General features: G+C 41.3%; 1 protein-coding gene and 1 long non-coding RNA gene across 2 annotated transcripts in view; both read right to left on the reverse strand.

Annotated features, from left to right (window-relative positions):
* Positions 1-1,680, reverse strand: part of Dad (Daughters against dpp) — a 26,336-nt gene extending 24,656 nt beyond the window's left edge. The window contains exon 1 of the mRNA XM_028183677.2: positions 1,161-1,680. Coding sequence (XP_028039478.1) covers positions 1,161-1,440 — 280 coding nt within the window. The 5' untranslated portion in view covers positions 1,441-1,680. The remainder of the gene's footprint in view (positions 1-1,160) is intronic.
* Positions 1,681-6,166: 4,486 nt separating this feature from the next.
* Positions 6,167-10,312, reverse strand: LOC149502759 (uncharacterized). The gene is made up of 3 exons (XR_016323238.1): positions 9,675-10,312; positions 7,193-7,251; positions 6,167-6,922 (listed from the first exon to the last, which is right to left on the reverse strand). It is a non-coding gene; the product is annotated as an uncharacterized LOC149502759 (long non-coding RNA).
* Between the last annotated feature and the right edge of the window lie 7,345 nt (positions 10,313-17,657).

Genomic DNA, 17,657 nt, shown 5'->3' on the forward strand with positions numbered 1-17,657 from the left:
CTGCCTGGATAAGTTCCTGTAATCTGAGCCGATTCCACAAACGAACGCAATCAAAACGGGACATACTGGCGCGGTGGTGTGCAGACGAATGGAAATATAAGGAAGTGGAATGCAGCGTTTACCCGTACCGCCACTCTATAGTCTGACAAATTAAAAGTGAAGGCAGGCGGGGCGTCGGGCGGCGCGGCACCTCGGCGCCAGCGACCTGACCTTGTCTACTTATCGCAAACGAATGACCCTCGCCTCACTCGCCTCACTCGCCTCACTCGACTCGAGATTAGGTGATAGCTGCTAGCTTTGCGCGCACACGCAACTACTTCGTTCTCGTCTTGACACCTCTCTGCGCACAGACTCCTGATATCGGAAACTGCGCAACTCAATATTAACAAATATTCGCATTATAATATTGTATATATTGCTCTTGGTAAAATATTTAAAGTGAAACTTTTATACAAATATGTAATGGCACAATTAGATGTTTAAAGTATGTATATTGCAAAATACCTACGCAACAGTGTACGCGGTCAATTAGTAATGCTACATTGCAGTAGTCTGTACGAACACGAGTTGTTGATGCGCGGTGTTCATTGCTCAGTAATGCTCAGTACTAGTCCGCAGTGTGTATGTGAACGGCCACGCGCGGCCACGCTGACGTCATCGCTAACGTAACTATAGATACAGAAACAAACAGTAGCGATAACGCTGATAACGATTAGCACTGATAACCCGCGTGATAATGTAACCCACGTGAAGTTGCCTGCTAACTTTAGTGTGAGGATGTCGACAAACCAAATGCAAATGATTCGATGGAAAAGTATTGATTGCACGCACTCTTGATCAAAATTATCTTTCGAATTAGGAACACGCAGCAGGCAGCAGGCAGACGGGTGGCGAGTGGCGACACACAAATGTTATTTATATGAGAAACGGTCGTATCTTTTAGTAAATCGTAACAGTGATTAGTGATTGTACTAGTCGCATCAAAGTTAGGTTAGATTTTTTATTTTAGATTATGAGAGAACCGTACTCATCGTTAAAAGCGACAATGGCATTCATTCCACGAATATCCGTACACTGACACCAGAATCTATTTAAGAAAACGATCTCATCGGCAGATCACACTGTTGAATGCACTTGTTGCCGGCGCGAGAGGCACGTACCGGGTTTGCAGAGACGACTCCAGTGGTAAGGGTTGCAGCAGGAATTGTCGGTGCAGTGAGGCATCCGACGCAGCTCGGACAGGTCGCGCAGGTCTGGGAAGCAGAAGGCCCTGGCGAGCGCGAGGCGCAGCCTACGGTCATCAGGCGGCGCGGGCGGTACGCACAGGGCACCGCCGGGCCCCGCGTCCAGCGCCCGCGCCAGCCTTCGCAGCACGTCGTCAGGCACCGCCGCTACTCCTAGCGACGCCAGCCGCCGACGCAGCGCGCGACGCCGGAACATCACATGCCGCCCGCGGCGTCACTACGCGAGCGCCATGATACACGAGCGCGCCGTCCACACAACATCATGCACCGCGTGCGATCACTCGACTGACTGACGGGATGGACCGCTCAAGCCCGACCGCGCCGGCCGGCACGCCACCTGGGGCTGCACACACAACACTCAACTTTTACCCGAAATTTATCGATATTTATTTTGGATTTAACTACATATTTTATAGCTTCCTTACATTGCGTTTATATTAACATCTTTTTTTAGGAAAACTATTTCGGGCAGGACTGCAGTGTAAAGATTTTGAAACCCCGAATATAAGAACATAAGATTGAAAAAAATATCATGTACTAACAGAAATGTAGTTTAACAAATATTTCTATCAATGTATTTAATATTCGTTTCATATAATTTAATTTTAAATCAAATATCAATGATAATCTCAGCCCTCGAAGATGGTAATAAAACACTTAAACACAAGCATAAAAATAATAAAATAGTTCCATTTAATAGTTACTAAACTACATATAATTCCCTAAATTGCTGGGAAATTTTGTGAGCTGGCATAGCGTCTGCGGAGGCGGGGTGTGAGCCCCGGGTTGCGGGGAAGGACTGGCGCCACCGGCGGCATCGGTGGCGGCGTCAGGTGGGCGCGCTCGTGTGCGTGCGGCGCCATCCGTCACACACACGCATGCACACAAGCGCGCCGCCCGCCATCACTCTCGCTGCATGTCTGATATCAACCTCTTGAGGCAATTAAACCAAATCTGTCTCGGACTCTAGTTCACTCTTGCCCTCTTGCCAGCCTTACGCATCACATTTTATATCTTTGACATTTTCTAATGATCAAAGGTAACTCAATAATCGGGATTCTTTTTTAATATTTTGAACCACAATTACTAATGGGTATATTACGAATCTATTCATTGTGCTTGATAACTAAACACTAAGCTGTTGGATAATAATTAAGTACATTATGAAGGGACATAGGTCATATGATTAACGTAAAATAATTTAAATCAATGAACGAAACAAAGTATGTACGCTGTATTTGTATTGCTGGAATTAAGTCTTTATTTTTTTACTATATGGAATTCTGAAATGGATGACGCACAAAAAAATACTCGTATGTAATAAGTAGCTTGGGCCTGCTAGTTAACTGTGACAGTGAGTGTGCGAGTGCCCGCCGAGCCAGGCTGCAGGTACTATATAGTTTTACAACTGAAATGACTGAATTCTCAATAAGTTGCATATTCATTGGCTTTATTCTATTAAAAGTTCAATAAATCTACTAGGTATGTATATAATCACAGCTCTTTTTACGTCAAATGCGATCAATCAGCCGTTTCTAAGATTCAAACATTTTAATTGTTATGATAAGCAGATAGATGATCTTTGCACTTGGTTCTGTGCGCGCTGAAGACACTACTACACACACAGTGGTAACGTCCAAGCTTCGGCGCAAACAAATGATTACAACTACTTAAGTATGTGTATGTGTATATTTAGACAATATTTGTAGGCAACAGAGTGACTGTCCGGTCGCTAGGAACGCTAGGATCGCTAGGGACATCAGCACAAATCGCTGTAGACCTGCGACCTGCGAGCTATACGGCGTTTCAGGGCTGCCACGCTCTTGTTTTTTCACCGAATTGTTGAAACGTTGTACTCGGATAGTTTTGAGTAATATTCGTAGGCTCTTATTAAAACCATTTTGTAGCTTTGCTCTATAGATACAGTATGAGCTATACAATAGTATACAATATTGGAATTAATTCTGGCAAACCCAAATTTCGGTCAATATTTATTTATGTTTAAGTTGCTGAGAGATAAGAAAATAATTGATAATGTCCAGTCTTAAATCTCAATCGTTAATCGCCTCAACAACGTGGGCAGTGGGTACCGAGGGAGCACCCAACAAGGCTCTCAGCGTTGCAATCGGGTGGCTACTGTTGTAGACGTTGAAGCCATATTTGACCGCACCGCGGATAAGGCTTTGCCTAATATAAAATCAGTCAGGCTCATCTTCATAAAAGTATTTACAGTACTCTTAAAAAATATTAATAATAACCTTCGATATTGTTCTGATTTTTGAGTTAAGTGTAAATTCATGACAAATGTGTTTTGGTTATAATATATTTTCAGCAATTTTAATACAATTCGGAGTGTGCGTGTAGCGGTCTGGCATCCCTGGAGCATCTACATTGAAAGTTTCAAGGTCAAAGCCACGTTTCTGAACACCTTTATGTATGCCATTCACGTGCGAACCAGTTCAACGGGTCGGTCCGCCACTGGCCGCGCCAGAATGTGCTGGCCGTGCGAGCATGTCAGCATGTGAGCATGTGAGCGGCCGCAGGACTTCTTACGAATCTGGCTATAGGTACTTATTATCTCTCTGTCCTTTATTGCTACTTTTAGCTTTAAAACGTAATCTTTGCAGCATTGTGAAAGAGAAACAAATGAATGTAGAATAGAGTGAATGAAGTACTTGGCGGGACCAGTGTGTGGCCGGTCGCGTCTGATATGTAGTGAATGGTTCGCTTTACACGCGGCGTCGTGTACAGACGACAGACACGGGGCGACTCATTCAACTGCAACAGGACTTTGTACAAACATACCTATACATTAAGTGGTCTGAACATTGCACAATCTGCCCATTTTTATTGAAGACGTGTGTTTAAAGTGTCCACAGTCTACATCTATTTATTGCTAACTAGAATACAGACGTGAAGCCATCTGTTAGCCCTCGCTGGGAACCTCTGAGCGAGATGGACATGAGCGACCTCTTGGCTTTGCACGGAGGAGTTGTAAACGGATTTTAAGATAATAGTGTGTCCGTCCCGTTCCGATGTACCAATATAATTGATATTTTGACCTCATATCTGAAGGTGATAAGTTTTTTGTCACGCGATTTTTCTGAGGTACACACTGATGGCGATATCCTGTGCATCGGAAGTCCGGGTCCCTCGCCGCGTCGCGGCGTCGTAGCGAACTCAACGGGCTCAACTGGAGCCGTTTGCTTTAATTTCAAAAAAAGCGTTAAAACAAATTTAATGGAACTTCCCTCTGCGGTCTGTTGAACACACCTCAAAGGGAAGTTACTGTGTTGTCTTTGTTTTCGATTTTCTCAAGTTATTGACATAATAATTAAGACTAGTTTTAAAGTTTATACTCGCGTTTATTATCTCCGATGTTGACTGGGCGATCTATCAGTGAGTAAAAGTAGTTTTGGCTATGTTACATATATGTTTCCATTTATTAAAGGCGAAGGCTGAAGGAGAGTACCACAGAAAGAATATCAAGATTATTTCTGTGGGGAGTACTCTCACGGTAGCCCGCAGTGTGATTGAGCCTCTAATAATGTCCGAGTGGAACCGAATGCTTACTAATTACTGGCCTGAATGGAAGATGTTGCCTTTATGATGAAATTAAGCGAAATATATCTACTTAGAAAAAAATAACTTAATATACGAATAAAGTTATTGAAATTATAAACCTTAGTAAAAAATAATAATAATAATTATGTGGGTAAAGGACACGAAACTACATTTGAACCTAGATTTTATATGTACTTACTTTACAAACGTAGAGCACAAGCAGAAAAACACCATTCGATAAAAAAAGTTTTCTTAACATAGCTCGGTATTTATTTCATTATTAATATATTATTTGTTGTTAGTAAGTAATTTTAAAGATGCGTGCAATATCCAATATGGCGCCCGAGCACCCCACCAGCCGAGTGTCGCGGCGACTCGCGAATGCCGCGAAAATAGACAAAATCGCAGTATTTATGTGAAATGTGAACGATTGATGAGCACGCGGCGGCGCGGCGGCGCGGCGGCCCTGCACTACGCACGAGGAGCGCCGGACTCCAGCTGTCCGGAATCCGACTCGCAATGTCTCTCTCTCGGTATTCAAGTTCACATTTGCGTTAGCGTTGCTCATAGACGTCAGTAATTTGAGAGATACACCCACATTGATGCCTACCGCTGCGTAACTACTCTCCGCAAACCTCGTTTAAAGTTTAACATGTCCTAGCGCTCAGGAAACCCCGCAAAGGGAAGCTGACCTGCTATGTATATCCATGTTGTTTCTTATAATATAATTGGTAATTAGTGTGGTTCAAAATAGTAGGCACCATCTCCCCAACCTAATATTAAATGAAGGTATATAATATATGAATCATACCAAGGTGTATACATGTCTAAGGGATATTTTTTTTAGTTAATCGGCATGCTACTCGCTGCGAATATCTCAGTCACGGTTCATCGCGCAAACCGTGATCCTACCACCGATACGAGGTTGCCTTGCAATCACGGCGGCAGGACTTCAAAATGACGTGCTCAAAATATTTAACTTCAAATAAAAATTAACTTGGGGGTATAAGTTTGTCCGTAAAATACATAGTTATATTGTAATGATTTACAAGTGTAAAGTTCGTTACATTATATTTAGTAAGATTTTCCAAATTCTGCAAAGCTGTGGCGAGAATAGTGGAGAATAGAATAGAGAATAGAAGAGTGGTATATCAGAATGTTTTAACAAAAACGCGAATTGAGCTAAGGACAATTTAAGGGTAAGCTTGAAAATTATCATACAAGTCAACTTTACCCTATGAACTGCAAGCAAAGTAAATTAGGTATCCCTTACCAACAGGGGACACTACAAAACTTGCTCATCCGATTTCTATCGGAAGGATAGCCGTCGGAGCACCCTGGTATATAAGCAATGTTGATATTGACGACGACATAAACCTAGAACCGATACTTTAGTATCTTAAGGAAGCATCAGAACGCTACTTTAATAAAGCGGTGCGACAAGATAACCACCTTATCGTGGCCTCCGGTAATTACATATCCAATCCGAAACCCGAAGCCCGAAACATGTCTTACCGGATTCCCCGGTTCAAGCACACCGTTCTCGCCGAACTTGTCGAAGAGTTCGACGTGCGAACAAACCACTGAGCTTCGCGTCGAATCTTCGCAATGGGTCGCCATTCCGATCTGATGGTAGATTCTGCGAAACATTGCTTTTGCTAGGGCTAGTGTTAGCAAGTTATCTCAGGTTGAACCCGCGAGCTTATCTATCGGTGCGTGAGTAGTAGGAATAGCCCCTTAGGTTACTAACAATTAGGCGGTAAAATGTATCAGTTCCAAAGACAGCGGCGGCCTGCATCATAGTCACGCCGTTACTGTACCTACTTGTAGTACGAGCTAGTGTATGATATTTGGCGAACAAATGTAATCATACAATAGACATATCATTGTTTTTCATCATTTATTTTCAACACAAAAACCAATATGGGAAGAATAATTTCGCATTGTTACCGTCGATGGCAGACTGGCGTGGCGCAATGAGGAGTGGTTGCTCATGAGTCATGATGCGCTCTCGGCCGACGGTCCTCGACGAAACGTAATATTAGTGGCGACAGACACAGCGGCTCACGGCTCATACTTACCAACGAACAGACTTTCTGCTTGTTTTATTTACCCTTGAAGAAAACAAATAGATTTAACAATAACATAATGAAGTGATGGTCGGGTCGGCAGGGTCGGCCCGCTGAGCAGGCGCGGCGGCGCCAGGCTCCGTCGCCGCTCGACCCTTCGAAAAAATATACTCTTTCACGCTTTATGCTCTTACTTGCCAGTTAGGGGTGACACATACTCCTATACATATGTATACATGTACGCATGTTACTGTACAGTTCATATTGAATAACTACAAAAATATTATTACAGTTTGTTTGCAGGAGACCACGTACCGGTAAGCGCAGCGTTGGGCATCCCCCTGTCCGGTGGACGGATGACTTGTGGCGATATGCTGGGAAAGATTGGATTTATTATACATAATTAATTAAAATTATAAGTTTTTACATTCTTATGGTTCTATTATCACATTTCTATAATCATCATTGTTCTATATTTACAGATGACGCCAAGGCTACACTACGAGTATAGACAAATAATATAGACAAACAATATTAATCTATTTTCAATTTGACTACAGACTTTAACAGTAAACAAAAGAGTGTATATGCGTGTGTGTGTGTGTGTCAAATACATGGTAGTTTGTGTAATGTTTTTTTTTATTGATTTAATGTACTTTAATACGCTTTGATTAGCTTCAGACGTATGTATGTTTGTGTCGGAATCTTTGAACATGATTTTGGCCCCCTTCAAAACCTCGGATTAACTAAATTTGGTATACTTATTAAGGACCGATGACAATTCAATAGTTTGTGTAATGTTTTTTTTTATTGATTTAATGTACTTTAATACGCTTTGATTAGCTTCAGACGTATGTATGTTTGTGTCGGAATCTTTGAACATGATTTTGGCCCCATTCAAAACCTCGGATTAACTAAATTTAGTATACTTATTAAGGACCGATGACAATTCAATATTAATTTTTTTTATGAAATAAGCGTGGGGTGCATGATATCAGTAGTTATAAATACTTTATGAACAGATATGAGTAGAGGGTTATTTTGATAATATCCTGAAAAGTACCCCACGCTTTTTTAAAATAAAATTATTTTTTCTTACACTATTTTTAATTCAAATTTATTAAAAAAATTTTTTTATGCATAATAAATAAATATTAGTATTCTGCACTACTTGTCTATTTTCTCTCTGAGTGTGGAAAGTCTCATTCTCCTCCGTCCACGCAATTATCGTAAAAAGGAGTACAACGTTTTTGCTTCACGTATTAATATAAAGAAAAGTAAGTCGTCGTGGCCTAAAGGATAAGACGTCCGGTGCATTCGTATCGAGCGATGCACTGGTGTTCGAATCTCGCTGGCGGGTACCAATTTTTCTAATGAAATACGTACTCAACAAATGTTCACGATTGACTTCCACGGTGAAGGAATAATATCGTGCAATAAAAATCAAACCCGCAAAATTATAATTTGCGTAATTACTGGTGGTAGGACCTCTTGTGAGTCCGCGCGGGTAGGTACCACCACCCTGCTTATTTCTGCCGTGAAGCAGTAATGCGTTTCGGTTTGAAGGGTGGGGCAGCCGTTGTGACTATACTGAGACCTTAGAACTATATCTCAAGGTGTGTGGCGCATTTACGTTGTAGATGTCTATGGGCTCCAGTAACCACTTAACACCAGGTGGGCTGTGAGCTCGTCCATCCATCTAAGCAATAAAAAAAAAAAAAAAAAAAAAAAAAAAAAAGACCTATACGTAACTTACGCAATCAAATACAGAGTAACGGCGAATGGATTAGGGAATGGCAGGAATCTATTTTAATACCTCTGCATAAGAAGGGTTCATCCAAGTCCTGTAGCAGCTACAGGACTGTAGCACTCATACCCCATGCAAGCAAGATCCTACTGTACGTGATAAACGAGCGCCTTCATTATGAGACGAGCCTTAAATGCAGTCATTTAAGGATGGAGCGTCCATTTGCGGCAGGAAAATCAGCAACCTCCGTTATGCAGACACCACACTGTTCGCATCATCCGAGCAAGAACTAGTCCAACTCTTTACTAGGGTGGCGGAGGAGAGTGAATTAGTTAGCCTTACCATTAATAAGGCGAAGACCAAGGTATTGTTGGTGGATAGACCTGGTATGCTTATTCGCTCTAATGAACTTCAGGATTTGAAATTTGTTGACCAGTTCATTTATCTTGGCTCTCTTTTTGTGGCGAGGGTGGCAGCAAGAAGGAGATAGCTAGAAGAATCCAAATGTCCAACGGAGCAATGACTGACCTCACTAGGATATGGAAAGACCCCAATATATCCCGCAAAACCTGCTGGTACGTGCATTGGTCTTCTCAATTTTCCTTTATGGTGCCGAATCTTTTTTTTTCTCCCTACCTAAGCTGATAGCCTTGGGAGGCTATTTCAGCGTTACCTTAGCTAGTAGGTGAGCTCAAGGTGCTCAAACCGGAGTGATACTAACGCTGACCCTAGCAACGCAGTGCTTCGCAGAATCTACCGCCGGATCGGAAACGCGCCCCACTGCAAAGATCCGGCGAGAAACTCAGTGGGCTGTGTCTATGGGTTAATTCGCTCGTCGAGCCCTTCGTCGCAAGCGGACGGTGACCGGGTGCAGATTCCTGGAAGATAAGACGAAGTGAGAGGGCAAAGATCGAAGCTTTTGAAATGTGGTATTGGAGACGGATGTTGCGAATTCCATGGACGGCACGCCAGACAAAACTAACCATTCTGAAGGATCTCGGTATTGGCACAAGGCTGTCCGCTATCTGCTTCCAACGTATTCTCACGTACTTCGGCCACATCGCGCGTAGAGGCCCCGATAACGTAGAGAAGCTGATGGTAGTCGGTCAGGTTGACGGGAGAAGATCACGCGGACGCTCATCTACCCGCTGGTCTGATCTGGTAAAGACGCTCACCGACCTGCCAATAACCGAGGCTATAAAGACTGCCGAGGACAGGAAGACGTGGGGAAGCATTGTGCATCGAGTGCTCAACATTTTAAATTAGACACGACCTTCAACAACGAAACCACCGACTCAGAAGAAGATTAAATAGATTTCCCGGTGCGAAGACGAAGTCTTATCTCCGGCCTCAAAACCCCGTCGTGTCCCCTTGGGCTGATGTAAAAAACTTATATGTATTTGGTGTTTGTTTTCGAACTAATAATCTAGTCAAGATAATAAATAATGAATCTGATTTTCTTGTATTAAGTATACAAAACTTATTAACAATGTACGCTAAATGATCCAACGGAGTCAATTTGAATAGATTATCTACATAAGATTAGAAAACAAACAACTTCAGATTGAAAATTAATTTGTATTGGCGTCGTGGTGCGTTGCGGTGGGACGACGTGAGTCTGCTGCGTAGGGCAACACTAGTGCGATTTCCACAGTAACCCTTAGGATTGGCGGAGACTCCCCCTTACTCATATACAGTCAAACCTGGATAAGCGAGAGTTCAAGGGAGCACAATCTCATTCTCGCTTATAGAGGTTTCTCACTAACCCGAGTTTCTCGCTAATGCTCCCTCTGAATTTCATTTCGCGATTTTCCGGATTCAAACGCATTCACTATTTTGAGTTTATCACATAATGACAGTACTTTAATTTTCCGTTTTGACATGATGCAGAACAGAACTTTTCTTCGCAATTGATTAACGATAAACTGAGTAAGTTCGACAAACAGGACGGTACACAGGCACACGTGTCCATTCGAAAATAATGCGATAAAATAACAACGTTATTTAGTTCCACGAAATAGAATAGGTTCAATATTGACGAGAAAACAATTCGAAAACAATGGTAGGAAGTTGAGTCATAAAATAGCAGATGTTAAATTTATAATTTGTTTTTTCACTCGTTCCTCCTAAATAATATAAATAAATAAAGCTCGACTGTCGCTTATAGAGGTATAAGTAGCAGTCTCACTTACGGAGGTCCATGAGGGAAAAACGACTCTCTCTTACAGAGGTTTCTGTTTCTCTCTAATAGAGGTTTTAGGAGCTTAAAATGACGGGTCCTGGCTATTACTCTCACTTATAGAGTTTTCTCACTTATCCAGTTCTCACTTAACCAGGTTTGACTGTATTTGAATTTGTACACAGAATGATGCGCACTGAAGATTGAAGATAAACACCAGTCCAATAGGATGGGAGGAGGCCCGCGAAGCGCGCGGACGGTGTGCGAGAATCATTTACAAAATAATGTATTATTCAAATCCCCATCAATATACATTTAAGTTGATTTACGAGCAATTCTGTTGTAGTCACGGTACATCTAATGGCGGTAAGATATACCTCGATCGTGATTTTTTGTAAAGAAAATCAATTTATCTGACGTTAGCGTTGAAATATACGAGTCCCAGTAGCGTTGCGAGCGTTATGACGCATAAAGTGTTATGGCTCCGGGGATTTGCTGTGTAACGAACGGATGTTATATTCCATAATTTTTAAGTATATTATAAATAATAAACACTATTGTCAATGGGTCCTTACGACGATGTTCATGTTGAATGCGTTCCCGATATTTCGGCGCTGTGATTATTTCTAGTAGGTACATTTTTGGGTGTTACTCGATCGAAGTCGAAGAACTACAATTGACAAGTCTGAAAAATAAACTGGACGTCAAAAATCACCATTGTTATGTTTACAAAAGAACCTAATAATTATTTATTAACATATAAGGTATCGAGGCAAGTGATTAACTATACTGTTCTTATAATTTATTAGTTATCTTGAGTTTGCCTGTGAACGCTGTTCCCGAGGACGTGCCTGCCTCGTTTTGTAATTTAATTGTTTCATTAAATCCGATTTATGAATTGTTGATATTGCTGCACCTGTCTTATCGAATCCTCCCGATCCACCCTTAATGCTTTTAAGCACCGGCCACAGTTCTCGGCGAACTCGTCCAATGGGACGAACAGTTCGACGTGCGAACTAGCCCATAGACACAACCCATTGAGTTTCTCATCTGAGTGGGTCACGAGTCCTTTCCGGCGTTCGATTCAGCGAGGCCCTGCTGTTCTAAAGCTAGTGTTAGCAAGTGCTCCCAGATGGGAACCCCGTGAGCTCACCTATCAAACCGTGTGCAGTTGGAATAACGCCTCAGGATTCCAACGATTCAACAGGGAGAAAAAAGGATGCTGCAAATTGTGTAATGAGTGCAGTCATCAATTATAACGCTAATAAAAAATTAAATATAAAATTTAAGAACTGTATTCACATTTTTTTACATGTTTATAGGTCAGGGAGTGGATTTCAAGATTCGTTCGTGACATTTCAGATTAATTTGAAACAAAATTGAATTCTCTCTTTAAATTCTGTTCAATAATAGAACTCGGTACAGTAGTACCGCGACAGCGTAGAGGGGAAGCCGGGCCGGGAAGGCGCGGAAAGCTCTGAGCTGCGACCCTGCGCGTGTTATCTGCTGTACCTCTATATCTGAGGAGTGCGCCGCCACCGGTGCGGTGCGGTGTGCTGCCGATTCATCACCCAGTCTAATCAGACTCATGAGGATCCGTGTTCCCGATTTATTCATTATTGATGATTGTTTTGTATTATCCTTAATGCGTTGCGATGATTTTCAACTATTTTTTTTTATTTATCTTGCATGTGAAACAAAAAATAAGGTTTACAGGTACTACCACACCTCTTCTGTGAGGCGGCGGTACGCTGTGATCATAACGGATTCTGGTAACCATTTAGTGTAATAAGAGAAGTTTTATGAAATTAAGGATTTAATTTTTGGGGGTTAACGATAAAGGGAAGTTCTTCCACCGACCGGTCGAAATTGTTAGGTAGATATTGCGATCCGGATATTGATGTTTAAAACTTGTACTTAGATATATTATATACGTTAACTTATCTTTTTTTATTTTTTATTTAATAGCTCGAGTCTCTTCTTTGTCGAATGACTCTGCCAATATCAGGTAGATAGAATATCAGTGATATAGTTAAATGATAGTAGATGAGAAGCATGAGAACGGGAGAAAAAATTGTAAATATTTTTACAGTTTAATGTTATTGCGGGAAATAAAATAAGCTAATGCATTTACAACTTTAGGATTAGGGAATGTTAAGAGATAGTTCATATTAACTGGGAACGGGATGTTAGTGTTAGTTAGTAAACAATATAGTGGTGGGCATTCATCATTAAGAGAAAACTTATCTTAAAATTTTCGTTAGCTAGATTCAGACATATTTTTTTTTTTTTTTTTATTGCCTTTGTAGACAGACGAGCATACGGCCCACCTAATGGTGAGTGGTTACCGTCGCCCATGGACTTCAGCAATGCCAAGGGCAGAGCCAAGCCGCTGCCTACCGAAATCTGTCAAAATCTGTCAAATGTTCAGTATTCTATGGTAGCTACCCGCTACAGATTCGTCGAATTGCCAGAAATTCTAATGTTCAAAATATAGTAAGTAGGTACACAATATACAATACCAAGAAAAAACATATCCTCTACTTGCGGATGACTCAAATATAATAATTAGGTATTTCCCATGAAATTGCCGTTTTAACATGAAGAAAGTTAATGTCATTTTTTGTAAGTTTTTATTTTATTTCTATCAATCAAAATATGCAGTCATAGTATCGACGTACTCTACCAGTGCAGTGATAATTTCTCAATGCCCTTCTTGAAGAAGTCAATTGTACGGCAGCCAATAAAGTATTTAAAGGTATTTTGTACCGCCTCACAGTTCATTTCTTTTCCTGCCAAGAAGCTTCCCAATCTTTGGAAAAAGAACAAGTCTGTCGACGCAAGATCTGGTGGGTGCGGTGGAATGCGCAAAGCCTCCTTTGTAGCTTGGAGACCGTCTGTTGTGCCCCACGAGGTCGACATTGTCCTGAAGAAGCAACGGGGACGAGCGATTAGCTAAGGCTGGCCGGAAATTCGCGAGCTTTTCTATCATTGTATCCAATTCTTCGCAGTACACATAACAAGTTGTACTTGTACCGACTAGTAATATAATCTGTCATCAAATAGGGAAAACGGGTATCGAAACAACTTGTAGGTACTATCGAGAGTACGTTCGAAAAGTGTTGTGGCGGTACGAGTAATGCCATATGTTATTAAATAGCAAATACACTAATGCTATTAATACTACTACTACGCTGAAATGGCCTCTCAAGGCCATCAGCTTAGTTAGGAAAAAAAACGACTACTATACTATACTATAAGTCGTCGTGGCCTACAGGATAAGACGCCCGTTGCATTCATGTCAAGCGACGCGACTGTACCGTGTTGGAATCCCGCAGGTGGATACCGATTTTTCTAATGAAATACTTAACAAATATTCACAATTGACTACTACGGTGCGTGTAATAAAAATCCGCAAAATTATAATTTGCGTAATTACTGTTGGTAGGAAGTCTTGTGAGTCCGCACGGGTAGGTTACGCGACCCTGCTTATTTCTTCGGTTGGCAGGGCGAGGCATCCGTTGTACTGTAAAAAAGTGTATACATTTCTTGTCAACTATAAAAGCGTTGCAAAGACGACATGAAGGCAATTCATCTGGAGTCACCGTCGGATCAGTACTTCGATAAGGCTATGCGTCATGATCATTGCCTTATCGTTGCCGCCGCTGAGTACCTACTCCCCGACTCGTGCTCACGTAGGAGCCAGTCACCGTCGACGCCCTAAACACATCCTTACAGATCCATTAACCTCAGGGCTAGACACCTTCAGCTCTAACACTAGGATCAGGTTTAGGGAGCCTGGAAACCGTATCTACTCGTCGAACTCGGCAGAGTTCGAGGTGCAACCTAACTCATATATTAGCCCGCTGAGTTTCTTACTGGATCTTCTCAGCAGGTCGCGATTCCGATCCGGTAGTAGATTTATTCGCGAAGCTGCTGCCCTCGAGTTGCTCAGCTGTTAGCAAATCCCTTTCGTACTGGTTAAGCCTTTGCTCGCCCACCTGTCGTGGTGAAACTGGAAAGACCTCTGGAAAACAAGTAATCATTCCTTTCCAAAAAAAAAGGCAGTTAATAATCAGTTCTACTCGAAGCCAAATAGCGAACCGATCACCTGACGTGAATCACAGCAACGAATTGTGATAATGAAGTTTTCTTATGATTGGAGAATTACTAGTGATAGTCTAGGTGTCGTAAGTGTCGTGATAATTAAATCGAGTATTTCGGTGAGAATTTTTATTTACCCCCAACCCTAGCGCGTAGACTACCAATTAAATAAAGAACTTTAAAATCGTCCGAGTCTTATATGTATTACTTTCTTGACTTTGAAGTGTATTTGAATCATTTAGTCAGTTATGAGCAATTTAAAACGACAAACTCGCGCAAATCAAAGAGAAACAGAAGCACTATAAAAGAAAACAATTTTATTTTTCTAATTCATCATACTCGTAGTATGGGTAATATCAATCAAAAGCAGTAATACAAAAGTATTACAAGAATAAGGCTGAACGTGTTTACTTCCTTGGCAGCTGCCGCGCCGTCGCCGACGAGACACAGCGCCGCAACGACGAGAGTTTTTGGCGCCAAATTCCCTCTGCCATTTTGTCACATTCACATGGTTCTTGACAATAAAATAATTGTGATCCATTATTATACGACCTCATTAGTTGTACCTAGTTTACTTGGATAATTTTCATGGCCATCTTCAAAATATTAAAGGCTTTAAGGAGAGTTCGGGCATAGTGAGCTGTGGATTCCTGTTTTTTTTTCACTTTATTTAATTTATGTAGGTATATTTCGTTTTGAGTTAGAAAGTGCCTAAGTAAAAACTTTTACAGTGCTGTGTTTCCTCTGAAACAAGTTGTAATATAGGTCCCATTATTCAGAACAGCTAAAAATTGTCGAAATAACAATGATTATAAGGGAGCGATTATACGACCTTTTTGAGCAAATGAAATGCGCGGCTTCGGACTGAGCGGCGCGCCGGAGACGTCGCCACTGCACCCGCCGCGCCGCCGCGCCGCCCGGCACCACTCCTACGCGCGCCGCTCGCCTCATTACTTAAACAAGATATGGAGCTTTTGTATCTATTGGACATTATTTTTTTGAGGCTCGATTCAAAAACAAAAATTTAGGTAATATAGCCTTTTAAAAATAATAATCTAAATGTTCCAATAAGTGTTTAAATATATAATGACTTGTACTTATCGCAGGCGCCATTTCTATTAATAACTTAGGCTTCACAGTTGGCCTGATGCTATGTTAGCGGTATCAATATACATATATTTCGATACCAATTTTCGTCTATTACGCTCTTAAAAATGGAAATAGTCTTTGGTGTTGAATTTTGTCCATATCAGGATTCACGATATACTCGTAATATAGCAGGTTCAAAAGTTAGCTATAATATGAATAGCGTTTGTCATTACACTACATTAGCGTACTACAAATGACTATTGCTTTTTGTGTAAAAGATCCCCTACCACCCAAAAATAAAACAAAATTTAAATAATCAAATATAATATTTCATGCTTATATGCATAATATCAATAATATATCTCATGCTTATTAGGTACTTCATTAATTGTTATAAAATACATTAATGTCTAAAGTGAAATTAGACGAATTAACCATCAGCATCACAATTCAGTTGCTAATATAGGTTAGGAGCATCCGATGTGTAGCGCCGCGGCGCGGCGGCGGCGGGCGCCGGGCCCCGTGCGGCGTCGCCGGCGGCGGGCGCCCAGCTCTGTCGCGTCCCCCAACAACAGACAACACCTCAATTACTTCTCATTTGCAGTAGTTTCAGTTGTCATGGGTTTCTGCACACCGCTAAAATGTTGATTCTATTAACTCAGTCTATTTCAACTTTCCTTATTTTTTTATCGAATTCCATAATTATTGCACAAAAAACAAGAAAAATACATTCCTGATTCCAATCAAATCAAATCTTACAGATAACAGAAATAAGTTTTAAACCCTTTGTGGTTCAGTGTCCACTCGTATTGGACATATACATTACATTACATTAGTCTTACGACAGCAGCAGATTATATTATTAATGTATCCGTTGAACCAAATAAATCACCACAAGAGATCCGCTCGTGGCCCGAACGAATAAGCAGTTGTCTTCGTGGCCACACACGACTTCTCCAACCGTTTTTGAGGGTTTGCATTGCATACTATTGTTATACCGGTCACTCACATTCGCACGAATACGCAAACCCGCAAGTGTAGGACGACATTTGCAAATGATTATGCAAAGTTTTCGCTGCATTCGTGGTTTTCCAAGCTGTGTCGGTTTTTTAACAAACATAAAAGGACGCGAACCGCGATCCTTCGCGTAGTCTCCCACACATTCGTGTGACTACAGTTGCGCCCAGGATTGCGAAGGCAACGGACGTTTCGCTATTTTCATAGATCGTGACGTCTACTGTGTAGCGTATCTTCATCAAAAGAAATCCCATAAAAACAGCATGGCTGTTAATGATGTCTGGGAAAGAATTCAAAACTCTTTTTCTCTTCAATGTTCTATTGACGAATTAAAAAGGAGGAGAAATTCGTGAGACATTCGTAAACTAGTGTAGGAGGAAGCGCAAACGGGTTCGCCAATTGAGTACCGAACCCATTTGCACAGCCGCTAATTTGCGAATGAATGTTTGAAAAAAAAAACAAAATGTGTGCAATTCACAGGTGGTAGAAGTGAAACCTTCCAAAATTAAAATACAATTATCCTAAACGTCTTAAGTATATGTGAAATTTGGTCATTAGTAAATAATTGTAAGGTAGCGCCCTCTGTGATTTGATATTTTAATTTCACGTATAATCCTAAATTAAAATTCACTACAAGAGCTTTC

The sequence above is a fragment of the Bombyx mandarina genome, chromosome 06, assembly GCF_030267445.1.
Source record: "Bombyx mandarina strain Sakado chromosome 06, ASM3026744v2".
Classification (NCBI taxonomy): Eukaryota; Metazoa; Arthropoda; class Insecta; order Lepidoptera; family Bombycidae; genus Bombyx; species Bombyx mandarina.